Source organism: Acanthaster planci, linkage group LG13 (assembly GCF_054643075.1).
Source record: "Acanthaster planci isolate LZ-2023a linkage group LG13, COTS_SCS, whole genome shotgun sequence".
NCBI lineage: Eukaryota > Metazoa > Echinodermata > Asteroidea > Valvatida > Acanthasteridae > Acanthaster > Acanthaster planci.
Genome location: NC_141789.1, coordinates 11,049,021 through 11,070,438, shown reverse-complemented (window position 1 = coordinate 11,070,438; position 21,418 = coordinate 11,049,021). Strand labels below are relative to the sequence as shown.

General features: G+C 40.5%; 2 protein-coding genes across 8 annotated transcripts; one reads left to right on the top strand and one right to left on the bottom strand.

The window, feature by feature from the left end:
• The first annotated feature begins 1,048 nt into the window (after positions 1-1,048).
• cox15 (cytochrome c oxidase assembly homolog COX15) lies at positions 1,049-8,131 on the top strand. Of its 2 annotated transcripts, none has more exons than XM_022242024.2 (10): positions 1,049-1,302; positions 1,504-1,611; positions 2,189-2,364; positions 3,127-3,249; positions 3,575-3,761; positions 4,287-4,451; positions 4,947-5,028; positions 5,258-5,412; positions 5,998-6,111; positions 6,676-8,131. In XM_022242024.2, the coding sequence occupies exons 1-10, from the start codon at positions 1,171-1,173 to the stop codon at positions 6,805-6,807; spliced, it is 1,374 nt and encodes a 457-aa protein (XP_022097716.1). In that variant the 5' UTR covers positions 1,049-1,170; the 3' UTR covers positions 6,808-8,131. The 2 variants fall into 2 exon arrangements, with proteins under 2 accessions (XP_022097716.1, XP_022097715.1); XM_022242023.2 differs by having other exon boundaries at positions 1,051-1,302; positions 1,504-1,632.
• On the bottom strand, positions 5,395-20,912 carry ears2 (glutamyl-tRNA synthetase 2, mitochondrial). Of its 6 annotated transcripts, none has more exons than XM_022242020.2 (17): positions 20,836-20,912; positions 18,032-18,251; positions 16,672-16,744; positions 15,867-15,904; positions 15,594-15,641; positions 15,034-15,204; positions 14,795-14,875; positions 13,854-13,946; positions 13,396-13,490; positions 12,890-12,944; positions 12,583-12,687; positions 12,031-12,188; positions 11,494-11,563; positions 10,602-10,707; positions 9,444-9,610; positions 8,628-8,734; positions 5,395-6,349 (listed from the first exon to the last, which is right to left on the bottom strand). In XM_022242020.2, the coding sequence occupies exons 2-17, from the start codon at positions 18,233-18,235 to the stop codon at positions 6,334-6,336; spliced, it is 1,587 nt and encodes a 528-aa protein (XP_022097712.2). In that variant the 5' UTR covers positions 18,236-18,251; positions 20,836-20,912; the 3' UTR covers positions 5,395-6,333. The 6 variants fall into 6 exon arrangements, with proteins under 6 accessions (XP_022097712.2, XP_022097710.2, XP_022097711.2 ...); XM_022242018.2 differs by having other exon boundaries at positions 20,761-20,902; XM_022242019.2 differs by having other exon boundaries at positions 20,673-20,883.
• Positions 20,913-21,418: the final 506 nt, after the last annotated feature.

Genomic DNA, 21,418 nt, shown 5'->3' with positions numbered 1-21,418 from the left:
AGTTGAAAAAAACGATGAACTTTTGGGGCGCAGATCTAAGATACACATGGCCAAATTTCAGCGACACTTTTCACTGAGCATTTTGAAGTTATAGTCATATCTTTCAGTCTGAACATGGTCTGAATAATCAATTACGATTCTCATCTTTCTGCACCGTGCGGATGGCATGACACCGTGACGTACACAGCCCCTTTCGCGGTCAAAAGGCGGAGAAATACCCCTGTGGCTTGCCTTGTGCTTTTAGTGACTAATCAAACTTGAACCGGAGGCCAGAGAACGAAATGCTCTTAATTTTAAAACAAAAAACCTGAAACTGCCCTGAGACGTAAAAACCCATGCCAGGGGAATTAAAAACACACCGTAATAAATTTTCAGGCGCAAACCCAAACGAATAGACATGTAATAAGTGTGCAGATATGTAACTTCCTCATGGATGGATTTCGTCTCAATCAATGTCACTGGTAAAGAAACTCGGACTGATTTCCGCGCGTATTTTCCATCGGCGTAAAAAGGACTGAGCCTTCAAAGTTGACTTCGGGCCGAACGATAGCGCGAGCTCCAAAGCACATATGGCACACCCGTTTTACCTAAGTAGCAGTACATGAAAATGTGTAGAATAATTGAGAGGGCTGCGCGTGCGGCAGGTACGTTGTGCTCGTTGATGCGCCAAATCGGGGCCGTTTTCCAATACTCAACTTCGGTCCGTCGAAGCTTCAACTATTTTTTTACTAACTAACTTTGAAGCTGTGAGCGCAGTAATAAGTATAATAGTGCCACAGAACATCGAATAAGATGCAAGAGAGCCAGAAAAATACAGTAATCCAATTTAATTTCAACGCTTTAGGCCCACAATCGGGGATTGGCTTTGGGAACGGAGCCTGATCGGAGCCAACTCGAGTATTGGAAAAGGGTCCTTGTTGCATTGTCCCTGTTTGGGAAACGGCATCTGGTACCCTAAAACATTGTACGGCATATCCTGATCCATACTATTGAGTGTACTGTTGATATTGGTTATATCACCTGGCTGCGCTGTGTGTACGTGTGCACGCGAAGGGGCAGGTTGTAATACCTGACTTTACTAGCTACGTAAGAATATCAAGGTCAAGCCTGGGCCTAATGTGCTTCACTGAGCAACAAAATCCGTAAATTTTGCCCAAGAGGAGAATCAAAATGGTGCTGGGAGCTGCTTGGAGGAGCTCTTTGATCTTAAATTTTAACCAGCAAATTCTGATTCAGGGATTTTCGAGCCGGTTCTGCGGTCGATTTCCCAGCGTGTGTAAACTTGCCCGCAGTGACTTGCATGTGAGTACAAATTATGTGCGGTACACGTAGTATCCATGTACATATATTTAAGGCCTAATTAAGTAACGTGCTTTCATACTTGTCAATAACATAATTATCAAATGCTGAAGCTGGTTCGTTCGTTTTTGTCATGAGTCAAGTATTTAGCAGAAGACTGAGAAGTGTTTTTGACTATTTTATTTGCAATTCTTTTGATTGAAGGTTAGACACACAGCGTCATCAGCACTGACCTGTTCCAGTAGACTAAGACTGGGGCTTCTCACACAGTTGAGCCACTTTGTTAAAACGTCACAGCTGGCTAGACTACATGTACGTACCCGCCCATTAAAGGCAAGTTTAGATATTGAACTTGATAAAGCCAATCCAAACGAGGCAAAGTGGTTTACAAAGTGTAAAGTTTGAATTCATTTGACCATGTTGAAGAACACAATACACGAAGTGAAGTATATAATGTATATGTACATGTATTACTGTAAGGCATGTTAGGAAGAGCTTGAGAACTTTGGCCATTTGTTGTTTCAAAACTATAGTTTTGTGTATAATTTTCAGGAAGACAATTACATTTTGATTTTTGTCCAGTTGTATTGTAAGGATTCTTTTGCTTTATTGACAGCAGAAAGTTCAAAAATTTGGTTGAGGGAGGAAATTGGAAAGCATCCTTTTTGAATTTGTGGCTGACCACATTTTAGGGTTATCAAAATTGGATATTGGGCCTGGGTTTAATTTAAGAAACATTGGAGATCTGTTGCTCTAGAAAATGTCGAGTTCCAACATAGCCATTGGTAAAGCAAGTACATGTACATTGTAGGAAATAAAAACAACGAAAAAGTACAGAAATTGAACGGAAGCTGCCTCACAAAACCAATCTTTCCATACATCTGTTCAGGTCCAAAGAGGACTTCAGCATGTTAGTCGACGCTTTCAGAGCAGTGGGATAGCAGACGCTGGGGCTGCTCAACAGGCCCAAACCATTCCAGCACACGCCCAGAAGATTGTTGGCTGGTGGTTGATGGGATGCTGTGGCATGGTGGTTGGTGCAGTGGTGCTTGGAGGAGTGACTAGGTAAAGGAATGGGTTACGGATGTGATGTACATGTTTTAAGATTCAAATGGAAAAAGTACACGTACATATTTTTGAAGTGTTTAAGTGGTCCCTCTATTAACCCTCCTTCTGTTTTAACCGTCAAAAACAGTCAAAATGCCTTTCAATTGGTTTCCCCCAGTACACAGACACGTATGGGAAATTTGACCGATTTTGACTGATATGACAACTGTGTCAAGAATGCATTTTAGCATAGGAGGGTTAAAAGCTTGGCCGTGACTAACCATTATTGACAAAGGACCAGAGGCACCTTATAATGTTATGTGTGCTTGATCCCATCTGGGCAAGTTAAATTCATTCATTACGTCATGACAGTGTGTCATGTCTGCTGCATTTTAGGGCTTTCAATATCCTGCCCATGTGAATATCCCGACTTATAAGTCTTGTATGTAATGTGTGTCCAAGATTTTAAATAGTGTTTGAAAAGCATTACCTACATTTACCAAATTCAATGCTGGGGCTTAATTTGCTCATGCATGGACTGCTTGTACATGTAGAACCTACCCATTCATGTAATGATATAGGTGTAGTAGGAAACCTCTGTGTTACATGTACTTTAGTAATTCAAGGGCATAACTTTCCTGGTATTGTTCACATCAGAAGCATAAGGCACATTGTACCTGAGTAGTTTTCTAGTGGGGGCTTAACTGGGAAAATGTGATGCAGAATCAATTTGACAGAAATTAGCAGACATTTTTAACAACTAGCTGGGATGATCTGCAGGTTAACAGAATCGGGCTTGTCAATGACTGACTGGCACCTGATCAAAGGAATGAAACCTCCCCGGACCCAAGAGGAATGGCAGGCCGAGTTTGACAGATATAAGCAATTCCCGGAATACAAATAGTAAGTCCACTTTACAGACTGGATACGTCGGTACATGTATGTACCATGCTGCTGCTTTCTCTCAACTGTGGCTGTTGTCTTTGCCTTCCGTTCCAGCCTTGTGATCTTAGACGATTTTAATATCTCTGAAATCACGCAAGCCATTTTTTTTGGGGGGGGGCAGAAAGATACAAATATGGAAATCCAAGCTACAATTTAGAGCCTTTTCACTTGCTTTATTAAAAAAAATGCCCAGGTGGGTTTTTGGAGCTGGAAGCAAAGGCGGGAGAAATGAACCCAAGGCTTGATAGCAATGTGAAGGTTGTGTATTGCTTTGACTGCATAGTGTGCACCATGACATCACACTAGATGAGTTCAAGTGGATCTGGCGCATGGAGTACGGCCATCGCATGTGGGGGCGTGCCATCGGCCTGGTGTTTCTCTTTCCGGCGGTATACTTCTGGAAGAAGGGTTGGTTTACCAAGGCCATGAAGCCCAGGGTTCTCATCTATGGATCACTGCTGTTATTCCAGGTGTGTAAACATTTTTCCACTGTACAAAACTTTGTCGTATTTAATAATGATTTGGATTCTGCTGTGAAGAGCGAGTGTGGGTCATTTGAAACTCCTTGGAATGCGGTTTCATCTGAGAGAGAAAAGTGTATATATCGTGAAGTATTTTTGTTTTTTTATACACTGAATACATTTCATTCTGAGTAAAACTTTAAAGCTCTTTTCAAAATCATCTACACGAGTCCTGCACCAGTCCTGCACCAGGGCACCATTTGCACTGCCTCAACATGACAGGCATTGCTAAAGGTTTTTGAAGGATTGAGGCATTGGCCATCCCTCCAACCTATTCAAGAAACAATGGAGGATTTTTGAGGACTCAGGCTGTATCCAGTGTCACCGTGAAGGCAGTTTGATGATTTTGAAAAACAGGACGCATGTAAGCCAAAAGAGCTGGGGGGGGGTTGGAGTTCGAGGTTATGGGTAATGATAAAGTCAAGTCTCAAGGCTGGTACAAATGTACATACAAATTTTGTTCCCCCCATGTAGGGTCTGTTGGGCTGGTACATGGTGAAGAGTGGTCTGAAGGAGCCAGAGCCAACAGACATGCCCCGGGTCAGTCAGTACAGGCTAGCCAGCCACCTGGGCTCGGCCTTTGCCCTCTACTCCCTGATGCTGTGGAGTGGCCTGTCGCATCTCCTGCAGTACAGGCCTGTAAGTGATTACTGAGTGGACATCAATTGATCTGATGCAGCTTCTGGACTTTCAAATCTCTTGTGGAGGGGTTTAAAATAGTTTGATTTGTGGTACCTTCAAAAACCATTTTCCCCAGATCTTTTGGGGTGTTTTGCGACATAGCTGAAATTTAGGGTTGAATTTTTAGAAGACATTGTGTACAGTCTGGGATTTTGTGAGGGAAGGGTCAGACAAAAATTGAGGAAAATTTCTGAAGACACAAATCTCAGGAATCAACAACATTTGAAAGCACAGATAGATGGATATTCATTTAGTGTGTGTGTGTGTGTGGGGGGGGTTATGATTCCAATCCCCAGTGACATGAAAACCAGGATGGTGAAAAATGAAGAAAATCAGTACCACAGATGTTATTCGTTTATGTTCTGCAAACAGTGCCTTTCAGTCATTCACTGCTCTGGTGAACTCGGTTCACTAAGCTTGAAGGGTGATCGTCCCACAATTTTTTTTGTACAGATTGCTGACAGCCGGTATCTGCCACTACTAAGGAAGTGTGCACATGGAACCATGGCTTTGGTCTTTTTCACAGCTTTATCAGGTAAAGTGCTATGGTGATTGTATTGAAACAGCAAAATAGTAGCCAACAGTGCAATGATCTTCAAGAGAAAATTTCAGTGCATAAATATCAGTGATGATTCTGAAAGATTGCTGAATACCACAAATATACAAACATACGATACGATACGAACACTTACGATAACATAACAAATTTTGGGAAAAAAGGGTCTCAATAGTTGAACTTCATTTGCTTGTGCTCTGCATCATAGGTGCCTTTGTGGCTGGGCTTGATGCTGGCCTGGTCTATAACTCTTTCCCTAAGATGGCTGATAAGTGGGTGCCAGATGACATCATGGCTATCGAGCCGAAATACAAGAATGTCTTTGAGAATCCGACAACAGTACAGTTTGATCATCGCATCCTGGTTTGTACAAACATTACAGGACTTCATTCCTAGTCAAACTTGACTATTTCTGCGACTGAGAATGTTTCCTTTAATAAGTTGATTCTTATAATGAAATGATTTCCTGTAAAATGTTCACTCTAAGCCAACATCTGTGTCACGAATAGGGAAAAAATGGTAAAGATGAAACAAATTTGAGAAAAGTCTAAGATGCTTTGTGTGGAACTCATCATAGAAAGGACTCTGCTGCCTATTCAGAGAAGCCTCACGTGTGCATTGTGTGTGAACACTATCATTGACTGTACTTTTCCTCCTGTGAACTGATTCATACTGTTCTGGGTGTGTGCGCAGGTTGCACACTCCAGTAAATTAAACATGAGAACCAGTGAAGGCGTCGGTCAGCCAGATATGCCAGTATAAAATGCTTTGGAGGAAACAATACCTTATTTGTAGACTCCAAATAATGAAAATTAGTGGTTGGCATGATCATGTGGTAAAGTATAGGCAATGAGTGAATGTGAATATTAAATGAAAGTGATTGGGAGAGATTTAGTACAGGCAAGAGCTGAAGGTTGATGTATGAAACCAAATTGGTTTCTTTTACAGGGTACGACAACTGCCTTAGCTGTGGCAGGACTGTGGCTGCTGGCTCGCAAGGTGCCACTTCCAGCAAGAGCCAATCTAGCTGTGAATTGCATGCTGGCAATGGGTGCTGCACAAGTAAGATTGAAATCAACATCATGTGCAATTTAACAGACCCATTTGAGTACAAGTAAACTGACTCCTGATTGGATACTTGGGGGTTTGAATCTGGCTTCTGGCCATGTGCTGAGTCTCAGTTGCCTCTTTCCCATAAGCATTTGGCGTGCCCAAACTTCCTACTTATTGCTGCAGCTTGTCTGTTGGGAAGCATTTGTGGCATTTAAACCAAGGATTCCACGGCTATGTAGTTGCAAGTCTACAGATAGACACACAGAGAATAGATGAAAATATGTTGAGGTTTACAGATAGGAGGAATATATATCAGATAAATGTTCAGGGAAAGTGCATGGACTCCACTTAAAGCTTAATTGATAAATATTAATTTGGCAGAATTCAAACTCCTTTTACAAAGAAGGCAAACAAGATACCATGTGCTTATAACACTGAAAAAGTTAGTTATTTTACTGAACATAACATTACATAACAAAGTGCAGATCTTTGGAGCTTTAACTGGAGTGCTGGGGTAGAATTATTGTGCAGTAATCCATGTGTTAAGTTTTCCATTGCTGCTTCCCCCCACAGATAACCCTCGGTATCTGCACCCTGCTGTACTTTGTGCCCACCAAGTTGGCTGCAGCTCACCAGTCTGGGTCCCTCACGCTGTTGACCCTTGCATTATGGTTTGCTCACGAAATCAGAAAGGTTCCCAAGTGATCTTAAATACTAAGTAGATGGTTGTGTTGTAGGCAATCTTAAGTTGTAATACACAGTGTAGTTGTACAGAATCATGTAAGCGATACCCTTCATGCTGTGTTGGACACCTTATGGTGTGCCATGTCTAGAACAGTGTCAAAATGTTACCATCTGGTTAATATAAATTCTAGTTTGATCATGCCCTGTCAGAGTATTTGTTTTTCTCTCTGTTTTGTTTGCTTTCACCCTAGCTTACTACATCTTCCAGAGCCCTCCAACAATTACATGTAAAAATGATGTACATGTATTAGGAGCAGGGTTATTGGTGCGATTTAACCTTGGAACTGTCCAGAGCTAACTTGGACATCCCAGCTGCCCGTTTCTTAACTGCAGGGTCAACTGAATCGGCCAAAAGTGATCGTGGGAAGTGAAACCATGTGACTTTATTAAAATGGCTTACATCACTGAGAGGCAACCAGAAATTAATAATGATGTCCTACCTTCACATTACTGTACCCCACTGCCTTGTTTTCTGGCAAGGTAACCATGCATCAGGTGAAATAGTCGTTTACATTTCAGATATGGTGGTAGGCCTTCCCATGTTAAGGAGTCAGTTTCCCTTGTTGGGAAAGTTTGAATCATGTTGCAGGCACAAGAATTTTTCCCCAAAACATCCATGTCAACTTGTGTATAGTCCCTATAACCTGGTCATCAATATGTGTCTTGTTAAGGACTGAATAACCTCACATTAGTACTGTGTACATGTATTTGTATCCTTTCAAATATCAATAAGCTGAATCTACATTCCACTGTAGTAAAACAATATTGCATTGTGGAGCAACGTCGTGCCTGACTTCAGTGTGTTAACAGGCTCTTAGGTTTTCCCAGCACCTCTTACACAATCCTGCCCACAACTAACAAGCAAAAAACCCCAACTGTGAATTACATCTGTTACTGTTCATTTGATGTCCCTTTCATCTCATAGAACATGGGATAAGATTGACAGTTTTTTCACATGTAATTCATTTATACCATTTTTCCTGACTTTTGAGGCCCTCTTGAAGTGTACCAGTATATTCATATAATGCAAACTATGGGACAGAGTGAACCCACCCCTCCCTTCTTTGTGTTGGTCATTGTTATACTGGTATCTAAGGAATTCTTTTCAGACATTTAGAGGGGATGTGTTTAAGTGACAATAAGCTGGAGTGTGTATAGTGATTGGACTTGGTGGGGTACCCCTCTGTCCTATTTCGTACGTAGTATAACTATATCGTGCATGTAGGTCAGTAACTTTTTTTACAAAACAAATTGAAACTTCAATAAAAAAAAATCAAATTATCAAGCCTGTTGACCTGTTTACTGTGTGGTCGTTTAATGTCTGTCTCCATCCCTGTTTGACCTCTTGGGCACACACTGAGGTTAACATTTTCTAAATGGCTCCATACACACACAACATAAATAGCAATAAAAAGTTCCCACTTGCAGCATTATCGCTTGCACAAAGCCGAACAGCATTGAGGGCAATGCTACAGTCACAGCCCAACGTTAAGTCTCTGTGCCAAGAATGCCTCTCGCAACTATTTCTAATAATCTGCACAGCATAGCAACATCTCTCATCTCTGGACAGGTGATCAGTTGGTCATAAGACCCTATGTAGTGCCATCACCTCCTACCTGTGACCATCTTTCCAATGATCTCTGACTATATTTACACAGTGACCATTAGTTTTAGACCTTGTGGAGAGGTATCACCTGTTGTCTGTGACAGACTGTCCAATCATCTCTTCGGCTTCATTTACACGGTGATCATTAGTCAAGTACCCTGGGAAGCCTCATCACCTGTTGTCTGTGACAGGCTGTCCACTGATCTCTTTTGCTACATGTAAACGGTAGAGTGCCTCTCTCTTTCCAAGCATTACGATCATTTCTGCTACACTCGCTCCTTTCTGTTTGCCAAATCAAGGAAAGAGACAAAAATTGTTAAAACCACACAGAAGTTACTTTGCTAACCCTAACCTTCAAAGATTCTTCAAAATAACAAGGCTTTGGGAGCATTTCACAGGACTGAGGAAGTAGTTGAAAGGCAATCATTACCAATTCACCCGATACATGCTACTATGTTACTATGCAATACATGTACATGTACTTGATGCCACTCAAATTCCCCCCAAACTTCCAGTTCATGAGATCTAAAGTGCACAAATTAAAAACCCAAATTTTTAAAACCTCACCACGGTTGCTGAAATCATGAGTGATGCACAGTTTTCGTAAAAATTGAGACTTCAGGCAGCCTTAATTCATCCAAACTGAATAATAATTGTTACTATGCAAATTCTTTAATTACAACGTCAAATAAGACCCACTGGTCTAATCGTTTTCTAAAAGTAAAAAGTCTTTATGCCTTACTACCCTCCTTGGAAGTAAGGATGCACAACATTACTGTAATATATTTTAAATGCCATTTTTGCTCAAACTCAGGCACTTTTAATAGTCGGAAGCAATGTGCATCAACGTTCACTTATAAATGACTGAGTGCACTATCAATGCCACTCACTGGGAAGTGAGCCAATGCATGCACCATGCTTGTCTGTTCTTGGTTATTGGGAACAAAGCACAGGTACTATACTGAGTCAACAAACCACAGTCCAATCTTACCTTGAGATTACTCAAGGCAGCTCTCAGCACCTTCATGAAGACAGGGTAAGGGATGCCAGCCATGCTTTCACTGCATCTCCTCAGCTTGGGCGAGAGCTCTCCTGCCTCGCCGAGTGCCACCTCCTGGAGGTTACCAATCTCCTTGCATACTTGTTCTAACACAAGCTCTGTGAATATAACCACAAGTTGCATGATGCCCATCCTGGCCTAATGTCATTTGTCAACTGAAAACCTTACAATTATCTGCTTATAGACTCATCTACTGGTCCCTCTCAGAGGACGTAATATTCATATGAAAATTACAGCTGCATAATCAGTGCCATCAGTGTGCAAGTGTTCTATACACGTGTGGATGTTAATCCAAATGTCTGCGAAATGCAGGGCAGCCAGTTAGGAGTCACGGAAATTTGTAATCCAATGTACTGCTGCATATGGCAATCTGTAGGAAGTGATGTCATTTGAGATAGACTTACGACATCTCATCAAGTTTAATACAATTTTGTCAACTGTAGTAAGCTCAACTGCCTCTACACTTCTGCTTAGACTTGCTTATCTTCTGTTTACACTTCTGCTGAATCATGCTATGTTTAACAATTCAGTGCAATTTCCTCAAGCTTAATGATGAATTTATGCCAATATGACAGTGGGTATCCACACATACTAAATAATGCCAATGCGCAACCTCTGGATGACTCAACCTAGAGTCTTTGTTGGGATGCTTGCAATGCACTCGTTGTGAAGGCTACTGGTATGTCTGGCAGACCACTGAAAACGTAGCTCTAAATGACCAATTGTTAAACCAGCACGGTACAATGCCTTGGCTTGAAAGCAACTCTACAGATGGATTTCAGGCTCCCCGGGCTTGATGAACACAGATGCCTTTTGGCCTTGGATGACAGACCTTGTCTCTACTGTCACCATGAATCTGGTCCATGTCCATGGCATCTTATCAATATGCTGTATACTTTACTATCCAAATTCTGCCAGCGGGTGGGAACATGAAGGGTGAGTAAACCTGCTCCACTTTGCAGCGTTGACTGTAGGATTTTGGCAAGGCGTACAATAGCTGCAGAAAATCTGTCCAACATTGTTGTAATCACACTGATAGTAGAGAAGACTTTTTGTAAAATTTTGGCCGAACTTGTGAGGTCACCTTACCTGCATGTGGAGACACTGAAGTTAATTCTTCCTTGCTGAGGCTTGGCCGTAACCATAGGTAGATGTGGTCTGATTGACACAAATCTTGCAGCCTTCCAACATGTTGCTACGGATGCAAAATATCAACAGTGAGGTGTGCTTGTTACGTAGAGTTTGACCCATAAAAAAGCACCAAAGAAAGGCAACAAACCCACAACACGAGTCACAAAAAACTTCCGAGAACCACATCAAACTGAAGTCAAATATCTGTCATGGACCAAACTCACTAAAAATATCAAACAACTTGGAATACTTAAATCTGCCACTAGGAAACCGTCTGTTTTTTACTGCTGTTTTACCGTTCCGTTTTAAATATTTGTTTAATATTGTTACTGGCATTGTTGTGATTTTGATTCTCAGCAAATTTACCTTTATTTATCTTTAAATATCTTGTTGTTTTCACTGCATTATGCAAATAGGAAAACAATCTTCCTGGCTTTTTAATGTGACATTTATAATGAATTGAATTGTTCTGCTGGGAAACAAAAACTCTTCCCAACTGGAAGAGCTTGGGAAAAACCAGGTGCTCTTGTATAAATGGCAATGCTTGCCTGTGCACTAGTAAACCAACTTGGGTGTAGTAAATTTCATGCATAACCATATCGAGAGCCCTACTTGTTCCAGTTTAAAAATAAAGTGCAGCATTTCAAAAGAAGCAAGAAGGTTTCAAGTTTAACAGTTCTCAATCAATAACTATATGAAGTACAGCATGTCTATCTAATTAGATTTTCCAAGAGAAATCAAAAGACAACTAAAAATAGCATATGTACCTTTCTTACATTCTTTTTGCTTATTTACGGATTGCAAACTTCTTTTTTCATGCATACTTTGAGATTTTCTGATTCAAACTTACTTTACGGGCTTCAAGAACTCTTAGTAGATACTCATCCGTGAGGTCATCAATCTTGCCCAGTTCTCCTGATCTGAAGAAAAAAAAGTGAGTAACAGAAGCATCTCAAAGAACCCACAAATTATGATTACTGAACTTGTTAAACTTACTCAAGGTTAGGCCAAATCCAAACCCCCCACTCCAACCAACCCCCTCAATCAACCAAATCCACTCAACCCAGCCTAACCCAACACAACTTCTGTGCAACCATAAAACTATGCCGTCCAAAGTCTCAGTTAATTTCTGACTCCAACAAAAAAAAATCACCATAGCCAATTTGAAGAATATAGCTTTCCATTTCACAAGCGTGTTGTGGTTGGCATTGAAAAGACCACCCCTACTTGCGGTATCAGCTTTGTCCTACACAGCACATGGCATACACTTAAATACAATTAAACAGTCTGAATATTTCTGCTATACTTGAAAAACACTATTTGCTGACTTTCCAGCTGTGCTGAAACATCACATACTTGGTGGCTTGGTTTTCATCACACACTGTACCTTGTCAGCAACTCTTCCACATCTTGCCTGAGCTGAGCTACCAGTCTCTGCCTGCCTTCTGCCCTTGCCAGCAACCGAGTGATGTGACCCCTGTTGACATCGGGTAGTAGCCTCATCTCCAGAACAGCGGAATGGGTGGTGACTCGATCTAGTGAAAACTAGAGTATGCACAAGTCAAATGACAACAGTGCGAGCCGTCAGTGTAGACTAGACACCTCCAACTGAAGCTAAGGTAGGCTAACTTTTTTCAGAATGGCAAGTGCCATCCTCACTTGGTGATATCAAGGTCTGAAACTGTGAAATCCTACAGGATGCAATTCTATAATCTAAGCTCGTCTCTGTTCTTTATACCAAGGACAAAGTCGGCAACATACACTCTCCTGAGCGAAAAAACATAATGCAGATATACACAGTGCACTGGTATCAAAACAGGAACTCCTGTTATTTGGCCATTAACTACAGTATACAACTGCGCACTGCAGCCCACTGCCATGAAATGAAAAATCATCAATACAAGGTTTGAATTTCACTGCACAATTACAACAAACAAACCTCCTGTATCAACTGCTCCATGTCCCGTATCTCCTTGTTCTCTTCGAAGCCTGACCCACAGAAAGTGATGAAATTGACCAATGCTTCTGGCAAGAAACCTGCATCCTAATTAAGAGATCGAAAAAAATCATATTTTTCCAATTTGGAATGGAAAATACTTCCCTTAGCAGGTTATTAAATAAACACAGCAACTTTGCAAGATGGGGTTTTGGGCTTGACAAGCTGCAGCAAGCCAGAGTACTTGCAAGGTGTAAGAAATGCCGAGAATCTCAGAAGTGAGACGTTACAGATATGAAACAATTTTTACCTTGAAATGCTGCACAAATATATCCCCTTGACGCTTGGATAACTTACTTCCATCTCTGCAAGTAAACATGTACGCAGAATTGAAACGCCAACAGAAGATTAGGGCTTACATAGAGAAAACGTTGATGAGTAACTGCTAGTCACAGTTTCAGAACCTAAACTACATGTACCTGAGAATCCTAGCTTGCTAATTACCATTACTATGTTAATCTGCAAAATATGAGTATAAGTACAGAAAACCAATAAACCAATGCATAAAGTCCAATTTTAACATTTTAACAGGAAACAAATGTTTATGGGTTTACTTTCAGGTTTGAAAAGGCCAAATTGAACAGGTGCTACTTTCTAACACAAAAAATCCTAGAGGAATTATATTCCTTGTCCTGTATTTCTAAGAATATCAAAACTCAAAACAAAAGTAAACATTTTTGACAGTGACACTGTGAAGTACTTTACACAGTAATCTAGGAATTTTTGAACCTTTGATGCGATCCCCTTTTAACCTACTTGTTAAGAAGTAGCGGCAAATGTGCAAATTTTGGAGGAGTCCAATGCAGGGCCTTGTAGAGGCTGAGGTGTTTGGGTGTAGATGTCAGCCACTCCTGGTGGGGATATAAAATATCAAGCCTGGATTTATCGAGAAATAAAAAAACAATGATGAACATGCATGTTCAAAGGCTGCCAAAGGGTTCTTTAACGCATTACACAGAGCTACATTAAGAATAACCCACAAGAAGTAGCATTAAATAAAAAAGCATGGAAACTTTCCAGCAGTTTCTGTAAATTTCCAACAAACTTTCACACCTGCATACATGTTATTGGAAATTGGCAGTAAACATTTGACATACAACAAAAAAAAAATTTCCCTTGTACTGCTTCGTATCTGTTTTAGGTTGAAGGGGCTGTTCATAATTTACAACTTGGTCCAAGCTAGAGTCTGAGAAGCCATTGATGTCTGGGCTTACCATACCCCGCAGCACATGTGTGATTCCCATTACATGATCGTCAACAACATTGGCGAAATGGTAGGTGGGGTAGCCATCACTTTTGATCAGTACCTAGAAGCCATAAAGTAAAATGTCCAGATGTGGTCAAAATCTGAATACAAAATTATTTACGTAACATTAACCAATAAGAAGAGATACAAGTAATTTAAGAACTGAATTTTTGTGACCTGCTCAAGGAAAAATTTGATACGTCAAATCAAGCGATGCCTTTCCATGCAATTGTATGCTCAAAGGTAAGAGGCTGAAATTTCTCTTGGGATTTCAATTTTTATTTCTTTGGTCAGAAAAGTTGATCTTTGGTCAATGCAGTATCAGGTTTCATGAACAAGTATGCTTGAAGGGGAAAGTGTTAGTTGCTTGGAAGATTTGAGATGTCCGTCTCCCAAGCTGACATGTAAGTCTGCATCTGATTCAATTATTTCCAAAGCTAGTAATCTGACTAGTGTTAATGAGAACTCCAGAGAACTATATGAAAAAATGTCATCTATGGAATGCAATGTGTCATTGAGTTCTGCCTTGCACCTAATGAAAGCTTACAAACTTACTTCAAGCTGTGGACAGAACATTGTTTTTCCATTTCTGCAACATATAATACCTTTCTGCAGACTGGGTCACATTAATTTAGAGAATCTTGTGAATTTCACAGATGATTACACAGCTGTACAATACTACATGAATACTTCAGAGGACAAGGCACTGCAAATGTATTTCCCTTTATTCAAATATTGTAACACCCTCATAGACTAAGCTTACACACACTTAAACTGATCCTGTATAGCGTTTGGTATTAAATTTCATTTATAAAATAAGCACAACGTTTGGTGCACTTAAAGTGCTCTGTTTGCATTTTTAATTCAGATTACATTGCACTGGATCTGAAAAGTGAATTTTGAACTTACAGGATCTCCTTCTATGAGGAAAGTATCATGGCTTGTTTTACCATAGACCAGATCCTCGAACGATTCCCCGTCCGGCTCGAGCTAGGTCAAAATGAGAATAGGAAATAAATGCTCTCTTCTGTTGTTAAAAATCTGGCAATTTGATCCAGTTAATTAATGAACACAAAATATTATTTTTCATAAAGCTGTATTCAAAATTAATTGATCACTGTTTTGTTAAGGCATGTGCAATGACTAACCTTAAATCGCACCACACTTGGTTTCCCCGACTGCAAGAGGTCTTGCATCTCTTGCTGTGGTATGTGTCGGCATTTGTTATCATAGCGGGGCACCTGTCTGTTTCTCACGGCTTCCTTCCGGAGCAGTTCTAGCCTTTGCTCTGTGCAGAAGCAGTGGTATGCAGCACCTGACTATGAGAAAAAAATCACTTCCTCTGTGACTTCGGAAGACAGGCAAAGTATTTGTGACAGAGAGTGATTATTTTGAAGGACATCTTGGTAAACACTGTCCATTCCGTAATGCACAACAACTTATTAAATTTTTACAAAATACATGTAGATGTATATACATGTAGCACCAATGTGTGTAAAAGGCATAAACGGGAAAGCCAGCATGTGAACCAACACACAGGCGTACTCCATTCATTTGCACTACACTTCCTGGTCCAAATAATGCCATGCTTTGGTACTCTATAACCAATGGGCGTGTATTACATAAACTTTTCAAAGTTTTTCTTGATGTGCACAGTAATGTCTGACAAGTCTCCATGAAGCTTGAAGCAACAAAGAACTTCACTCACCTCAACCAGAGACTCTATGTGCTTCTTGTAGATATGAAGCCGTTCCGACTTTGAAATGATTAAAAAACAATATTAAAATGATAAAAAAGGTCATTCAGTCTCAAAATAGAGTTAAATGAAAGACTATCCTGTATCTTGCGTTTAATAATTTGTTGACTGCAATCAAGCCAGGTTCCCAGTGTGAGAGGAACCCAGAATGTTTTATTCAGTGAAAGAGGTTTTCATGACTATGCAAGAAACAAAACATAGTACATGTATGCTTGAATGGGTTACCTGCCTGTATGGTCCAACATCTCCTCCCTGAACGGGACCTACATGTAAGATAATAAAATTGATTTAATCAAAAGATGAAAATGCAAGTACAAGTACTCATCAGAAGACACTGAACTTTAGCATCATCTAGCACAACATGCAATGCATACATTGTATTTGACAAATTCCATCCTGCATGCAGGTTTGAGATACGAATATTTCCAACTTGTGTGTATGATATCGACACAATAACAGATTGAGTACAGTTCTGAGAATCCTCGGATAGGCCAAAAAGTTGATATCTGAGGTTGAGGTGAAGCCATGCTTCTCTGAAACTACACACAATATTCTACATGTATGTAGCGTTTTAAAAATGTCCCGGGGGGGGGGATGTATATGTAATAAAGTCTAAACTAAGCGATGTTCAGGGCTAACTGTAAACATAACGCTTTTCAGTTGTGTGGCTAATGCTCTATTTGTCAGGATTTACATGTACAGTATGTGTACGTATATGCTCAGTGGGGGAAGCAAGAAAGGATTAACTGAGTAGATGAACATCTGTGGTTGGACTCAAAGCTGTGAAGAGATGTACATATAACACCCTTTGTAAAAGACCTTCTAATGAGTTTCTTTTCAAGCTATTTTGCATTTTTCAGGGAACCTTTTTCCAAAGGTGTATTAAAAAGATCGCCAGTCACACCTATATACTATACATGTACATGTCTAGTTTCTGAAGCTTTTAAGTCAACCACATCTTGCTACATTCAGGTGATTGCCCATCGGAGTCAAAAGCACTCCGACTACAGTGTATTTACAGGGTACGTACCTTCATCTGGATTGATGCCAGACCACTCAAGCATGTTCTGCAAGTGCTCCTCTGCACCAGTGACAAGCCGTGCCTGCAAACAACGAGGCCATTCCTTTCGTCAAACTTTTGCACCAGGAAGGACATCATCAGAAAATATCTTATTTCCTATGTAAGTATTTAATTTGAAGCTTACAGTAAGACTAGACCATGTCCACTTCATGACCCTGATGGAAAATGTGCTAGTCTCCTGGCATGACGTGTGAAGTGAATGTCAGAGTAATGCAAACATACATATACGGTGTTAGCTGCTTCACAAACCTGTCTGGTTTCATGAAGTACATTTTCACAAGCTCTTATTACAGGTAATTCTGATAACAACAAATACTCAGACAATCTAAGTAAAATCCCCTTATACATTTACAAGTTAAAATCTTTCTGAGTTTTAAAGTTGCATTTTAAATTTCTATCGATTATGTTCTTAAAAATCAACATGTGGATGTACAACAAATATGCTCTTTATGGCATATTTGCCATTATATGCATAACACTTTCCCATCCGTTTTGTACCCTGAATGGCCAACGGCTTGCCACAGGGGATTTGCTGTTTCTGCTATCTTGCTTTAATGGCCAAAAGAACCATATGCATGGGCTACATTCACAAAAACTGAAGTACTAAAGACCTGTAGCAACCACAGAACTATGAACATGACCACTGGCACAGTATGCATACTGGTGTGTGCACTGAGCGCATTCTGAAGTGCTACTGCTGCAGAGCCGGGTTTAAACATTTCATGAAAAGGTAGAGTACATGTTGTTTAGAAATAGATTTCGTATTCAAACAGATATTTTTTTACATAAAACTTATCAGCTTTTGCTTAAATCAAGCAGAACCAGTAGGAGAGGTGATATAAATTTGGACTGCTTTGTTTCATTGTGAAGTAAAACCAGTCTTCCGAGGTGATCTATGGAGCATTACATTTTCGTAAGACTTCATCTAGTTTTCGCCTGGGGAAAATGAAATGCCGCAGGGAGACAGGAGGCTAGTGTTACTACACCACTTGAAGTAGTTTATATTACACTATCTTCAGGCAAACTTGAATTCCCACTTCTGATTGGTTGATCCATGGAAACAAACAGTGTGATATATAACTGTATTGCACAGTTCATATCAAACCCTGCGTAATGCGTTGTTCTATCTCAACGCATTGCACTACTTTAATGCTAACAGCAAAATACACAACTGCAAATATTACTTTAAATTCATTCATAGGTGGTGTGTTTGCCTGCATAGGGCCCTATAATATCTATGCTGTGCGTCAGCTTTGCTTGAAGATAAATTCATTATCATGCTCACACTCATGCAATATACATATAATACCTGGTCTGTATCTTCAATCCTCAAAATAAATTTGCCCTGGTGTGCTTTGGCAAAGATGTAGTTGTAGAGGGCTGTCCGAAGGCCTCCGAGGTGAAGCTGTCCAGTGGGGCTCGGCGCAAACCGGACACGCACCTCACAGCCAGAGAAAGTTGAGGTGGCGAACTGACGAACTGCTCGGCTGAGAGATAGCCTCAAAATTCCCATGATTCCTGGGCGTCCGCTGATTGGAAAGACCAAATAAACGTGACACTTCAAAACTGACACAACAAGCACAGAAAAATATATAAAAATATTTTCTTTCTTACTTGAAGTCTGGTCAAAGTGCTCAGAATCTGCAGGAACATGGAAAGCCTAATGGTCCATTTATGCATGCCAAAGGTTGAACAAAAAAATTACAAAAAAAGGATGATAATAAATGTGAGGCTCTCACCAGTACCCCATACATAATAAACCAACCTCCTACTCAGTACTTGAGTCTTGACATGACCTTGTGCATGCCATAACAAGCAATGTACATCATCATACTAGGCCACATACATGTACATGTATATGTGCATGATCAGACAACTTACCGGTACCTGGCAAGGCATAGGCCTAGGCTACTTCCAAAACTGTAAGGTTTATATAAACTAGCTATGTACAAACTCCCATTCACACATTTTGTGACCGAACTTCTGTGACTAAAATCTACATGCAAGTACTGCATGGCAACCTATGCAAAACATGACTGGCGACAAAGACAGATCTAAGAGACCAGGTACTGACTGCAGGCTGGATTTTGTAGATAATTTGAATGGTTGTGATTCAACATTAAAGAATTCTTGCCTGATAATGAATGTATAGACCTTGTCACTAATAAATTCCTAATTATGCAAGCAAGCACATATGGCCTTGGCGACAAGGGCCAATTGAAAATGCACAGGGATGCGATTTTGATCATTTTCTCTAAGGTTTTCTGGCTTTGTTCAGTTTTTCCCCCCAAGAAAATCCCATTATTTCATTTTTGTTTTGTATTAGTTTCTAATCTAAGCGGGATTTTTAGTGCTAAGCTTAATGTCATGTGCACAGGAAAAATTACATGTACGACTGTAAAGCCTTTTTACAGAGCACTAAAAAATTGGCTTAGATGAAACACTAATAGCAAAAGCGATTTAATGAGATTTTCTGAAGATAAAGTGCCGAAGTTCTCTTTTGATGGGGTTGGGAAAACCTTACAAGTTACAGTTCTGGAAATAAGCATGTAGGCCCAAGAATGCTTGCTAGGTCTTACATGCTACCCATTAGGCGGCACAACAAAATTTAAAACATGTTTCTCGTCCCCGCACGCTTCCTTTTTTGGACCCCCATGCATTTAAACAAATTTTTATTTACCACAATGTCATTAAAATAAAATCCCCAACAATCCATGCACTTATGATGTCCATGCGAGTCCTTCGCTCCTCTGTTCAGACTCTCTTGATTACCCCCATGTGGGGTTCGACATCCGCCCCACTCCCACAAACCCCATAGACATGACAGAAAACAAGCCGTAGTCAACCAATTTGTCGCGGCTTGTCTTTACAAGTACACATGTAAACTGCATGACTCTTGGGCGCTGATCGGGAAATAGTTGCACTTTGTTTTTTTAAATCGGCATGGTTTTGGCCCGTTATATTCTTGGTACAAAATACGAAGGTATGTAAGCTAACATACATAGAACTGAGAAATGGGTTTGCGGGTACACCATGGAATCAATCTCTTTTGGACGAGGTGTGGTTCTTAAAAGATCCGGTGAGTATGAACTCGACGCCAGTGTGCTCTGGCCTTCCTCAGGAGAGTGTACCGGACTGGAGTGGATAGCTGGTTATAAAGGTAATCGGAAGCGGTGGAGCGTGGAACAGGATTCGCGAGTTGTATGACTCAGCGTGTGCCGTGTTGCATGAAGGTGGCCTATAGTGTAAATATAATTTCAATCATTATAGGCCTAAAAACATTTTGTTGAACTAAGGATTACCAGAAATCTCAAATTTCAGCCATTTGAAAAAAACAAAAATTCAAACCCCGCCTCCTCCTCTTAGTCTTTTATGAAAAAACAGATGAGAAACTTTTTTTTTTACTTGGCGTTATTTCCAAATGCCGAAAAATAGAGTCCCACCCCGTTACTATGTAACGGTACAGCTGCTATGACTTTATAAGTCATATTACCACGACTGCTGCATGTACTAAATAAAATAACCCCATGCCTAACCATAAGCCATACGCTAATGCTGCAAGAGTAATTTTGTGTAATAGTAAAGCCAAAAGGCATAATGGGAAGGAAAAAGGGACGATCTAACATTGCCCCTTTTCCCTTCCCACAATTATGACAATGCCTTTCCGCAGTTACATGTACATGTATGCAAAATCAGCTAGGCCTATGCGGTATTACCATGGAGGTAGGAAAAGACTACCTCCGTGGTGATAAGGCTTATTAGGCAGTTAGGCCTGCACATTTTAACATCGATCGGAAAAAGAGTTCCATACATGCTTGGCTACTTCCTAAACGGTAAGGCACAAACTACTCCGTCGGGCCTTTGGTATGGTCCCTCTTTTTGATGGTTCCTTACGTAACGTAGGCCTACGCTAAATTGTAAAGTGCCCTGCAATCGTCAGGTGATCGTACCAGAGAAAACGTCTGTGTTTGTGTTTTCTAAAAACTCAAACCACTTCATGCATAGAACCAGGAGCAGATGGTACATGTATACATGTACCTTTCATGCCTTTCTCCAAAAAGTTTTCGTAACCTAGCGGCAGTCGCGGTACGTCTTGCGTGCAGTTACCTGTACCTGTGCACACATGGATGTACTGTATTTTCATCATGCAGTTTAGTCAGGTAGTACAGCAGTCGTGCAGGACATGACAGGCCATGTGTACCATGATAGCGCCCTCCAGTGGTGGTTTTGCGCGCAGGCGAGCTAATTATCCCCCAACCGTGGAAATTTGAGCTTCCGCTTGTTCAAAAAGGAGACCACTTCTTTACAGAAGATAATTTGGAATAAATAACGAACTGTTTGCAATAAAGGTCATCAAAAAATTTCCTAATCATATAAAAGGTATACACCAGCTCATCAGGACAACTTCTCACAACACAGTACAGAATGGAAAATGTTTGAAAGGAATCGATCACTTCTTCACTTAGCAAGTTTTTGAGATTTTTTGGAGGAATTTTGGGAAAGGGGGGGGCAGGGAAATCTTCCTGAAAGAAAAATATCTCACATATCCATGCATCCAGGGAACTGAGACTACACACGATAAACACAGCACATGCAGCCTCAATCGGGTTGCAACTGACCACACCATCTTCCCCCTCATCAAATGAGGAATAGAATCACGGGCAGTTCTATTGAAACTTCTGAAAAATGGGTTCCA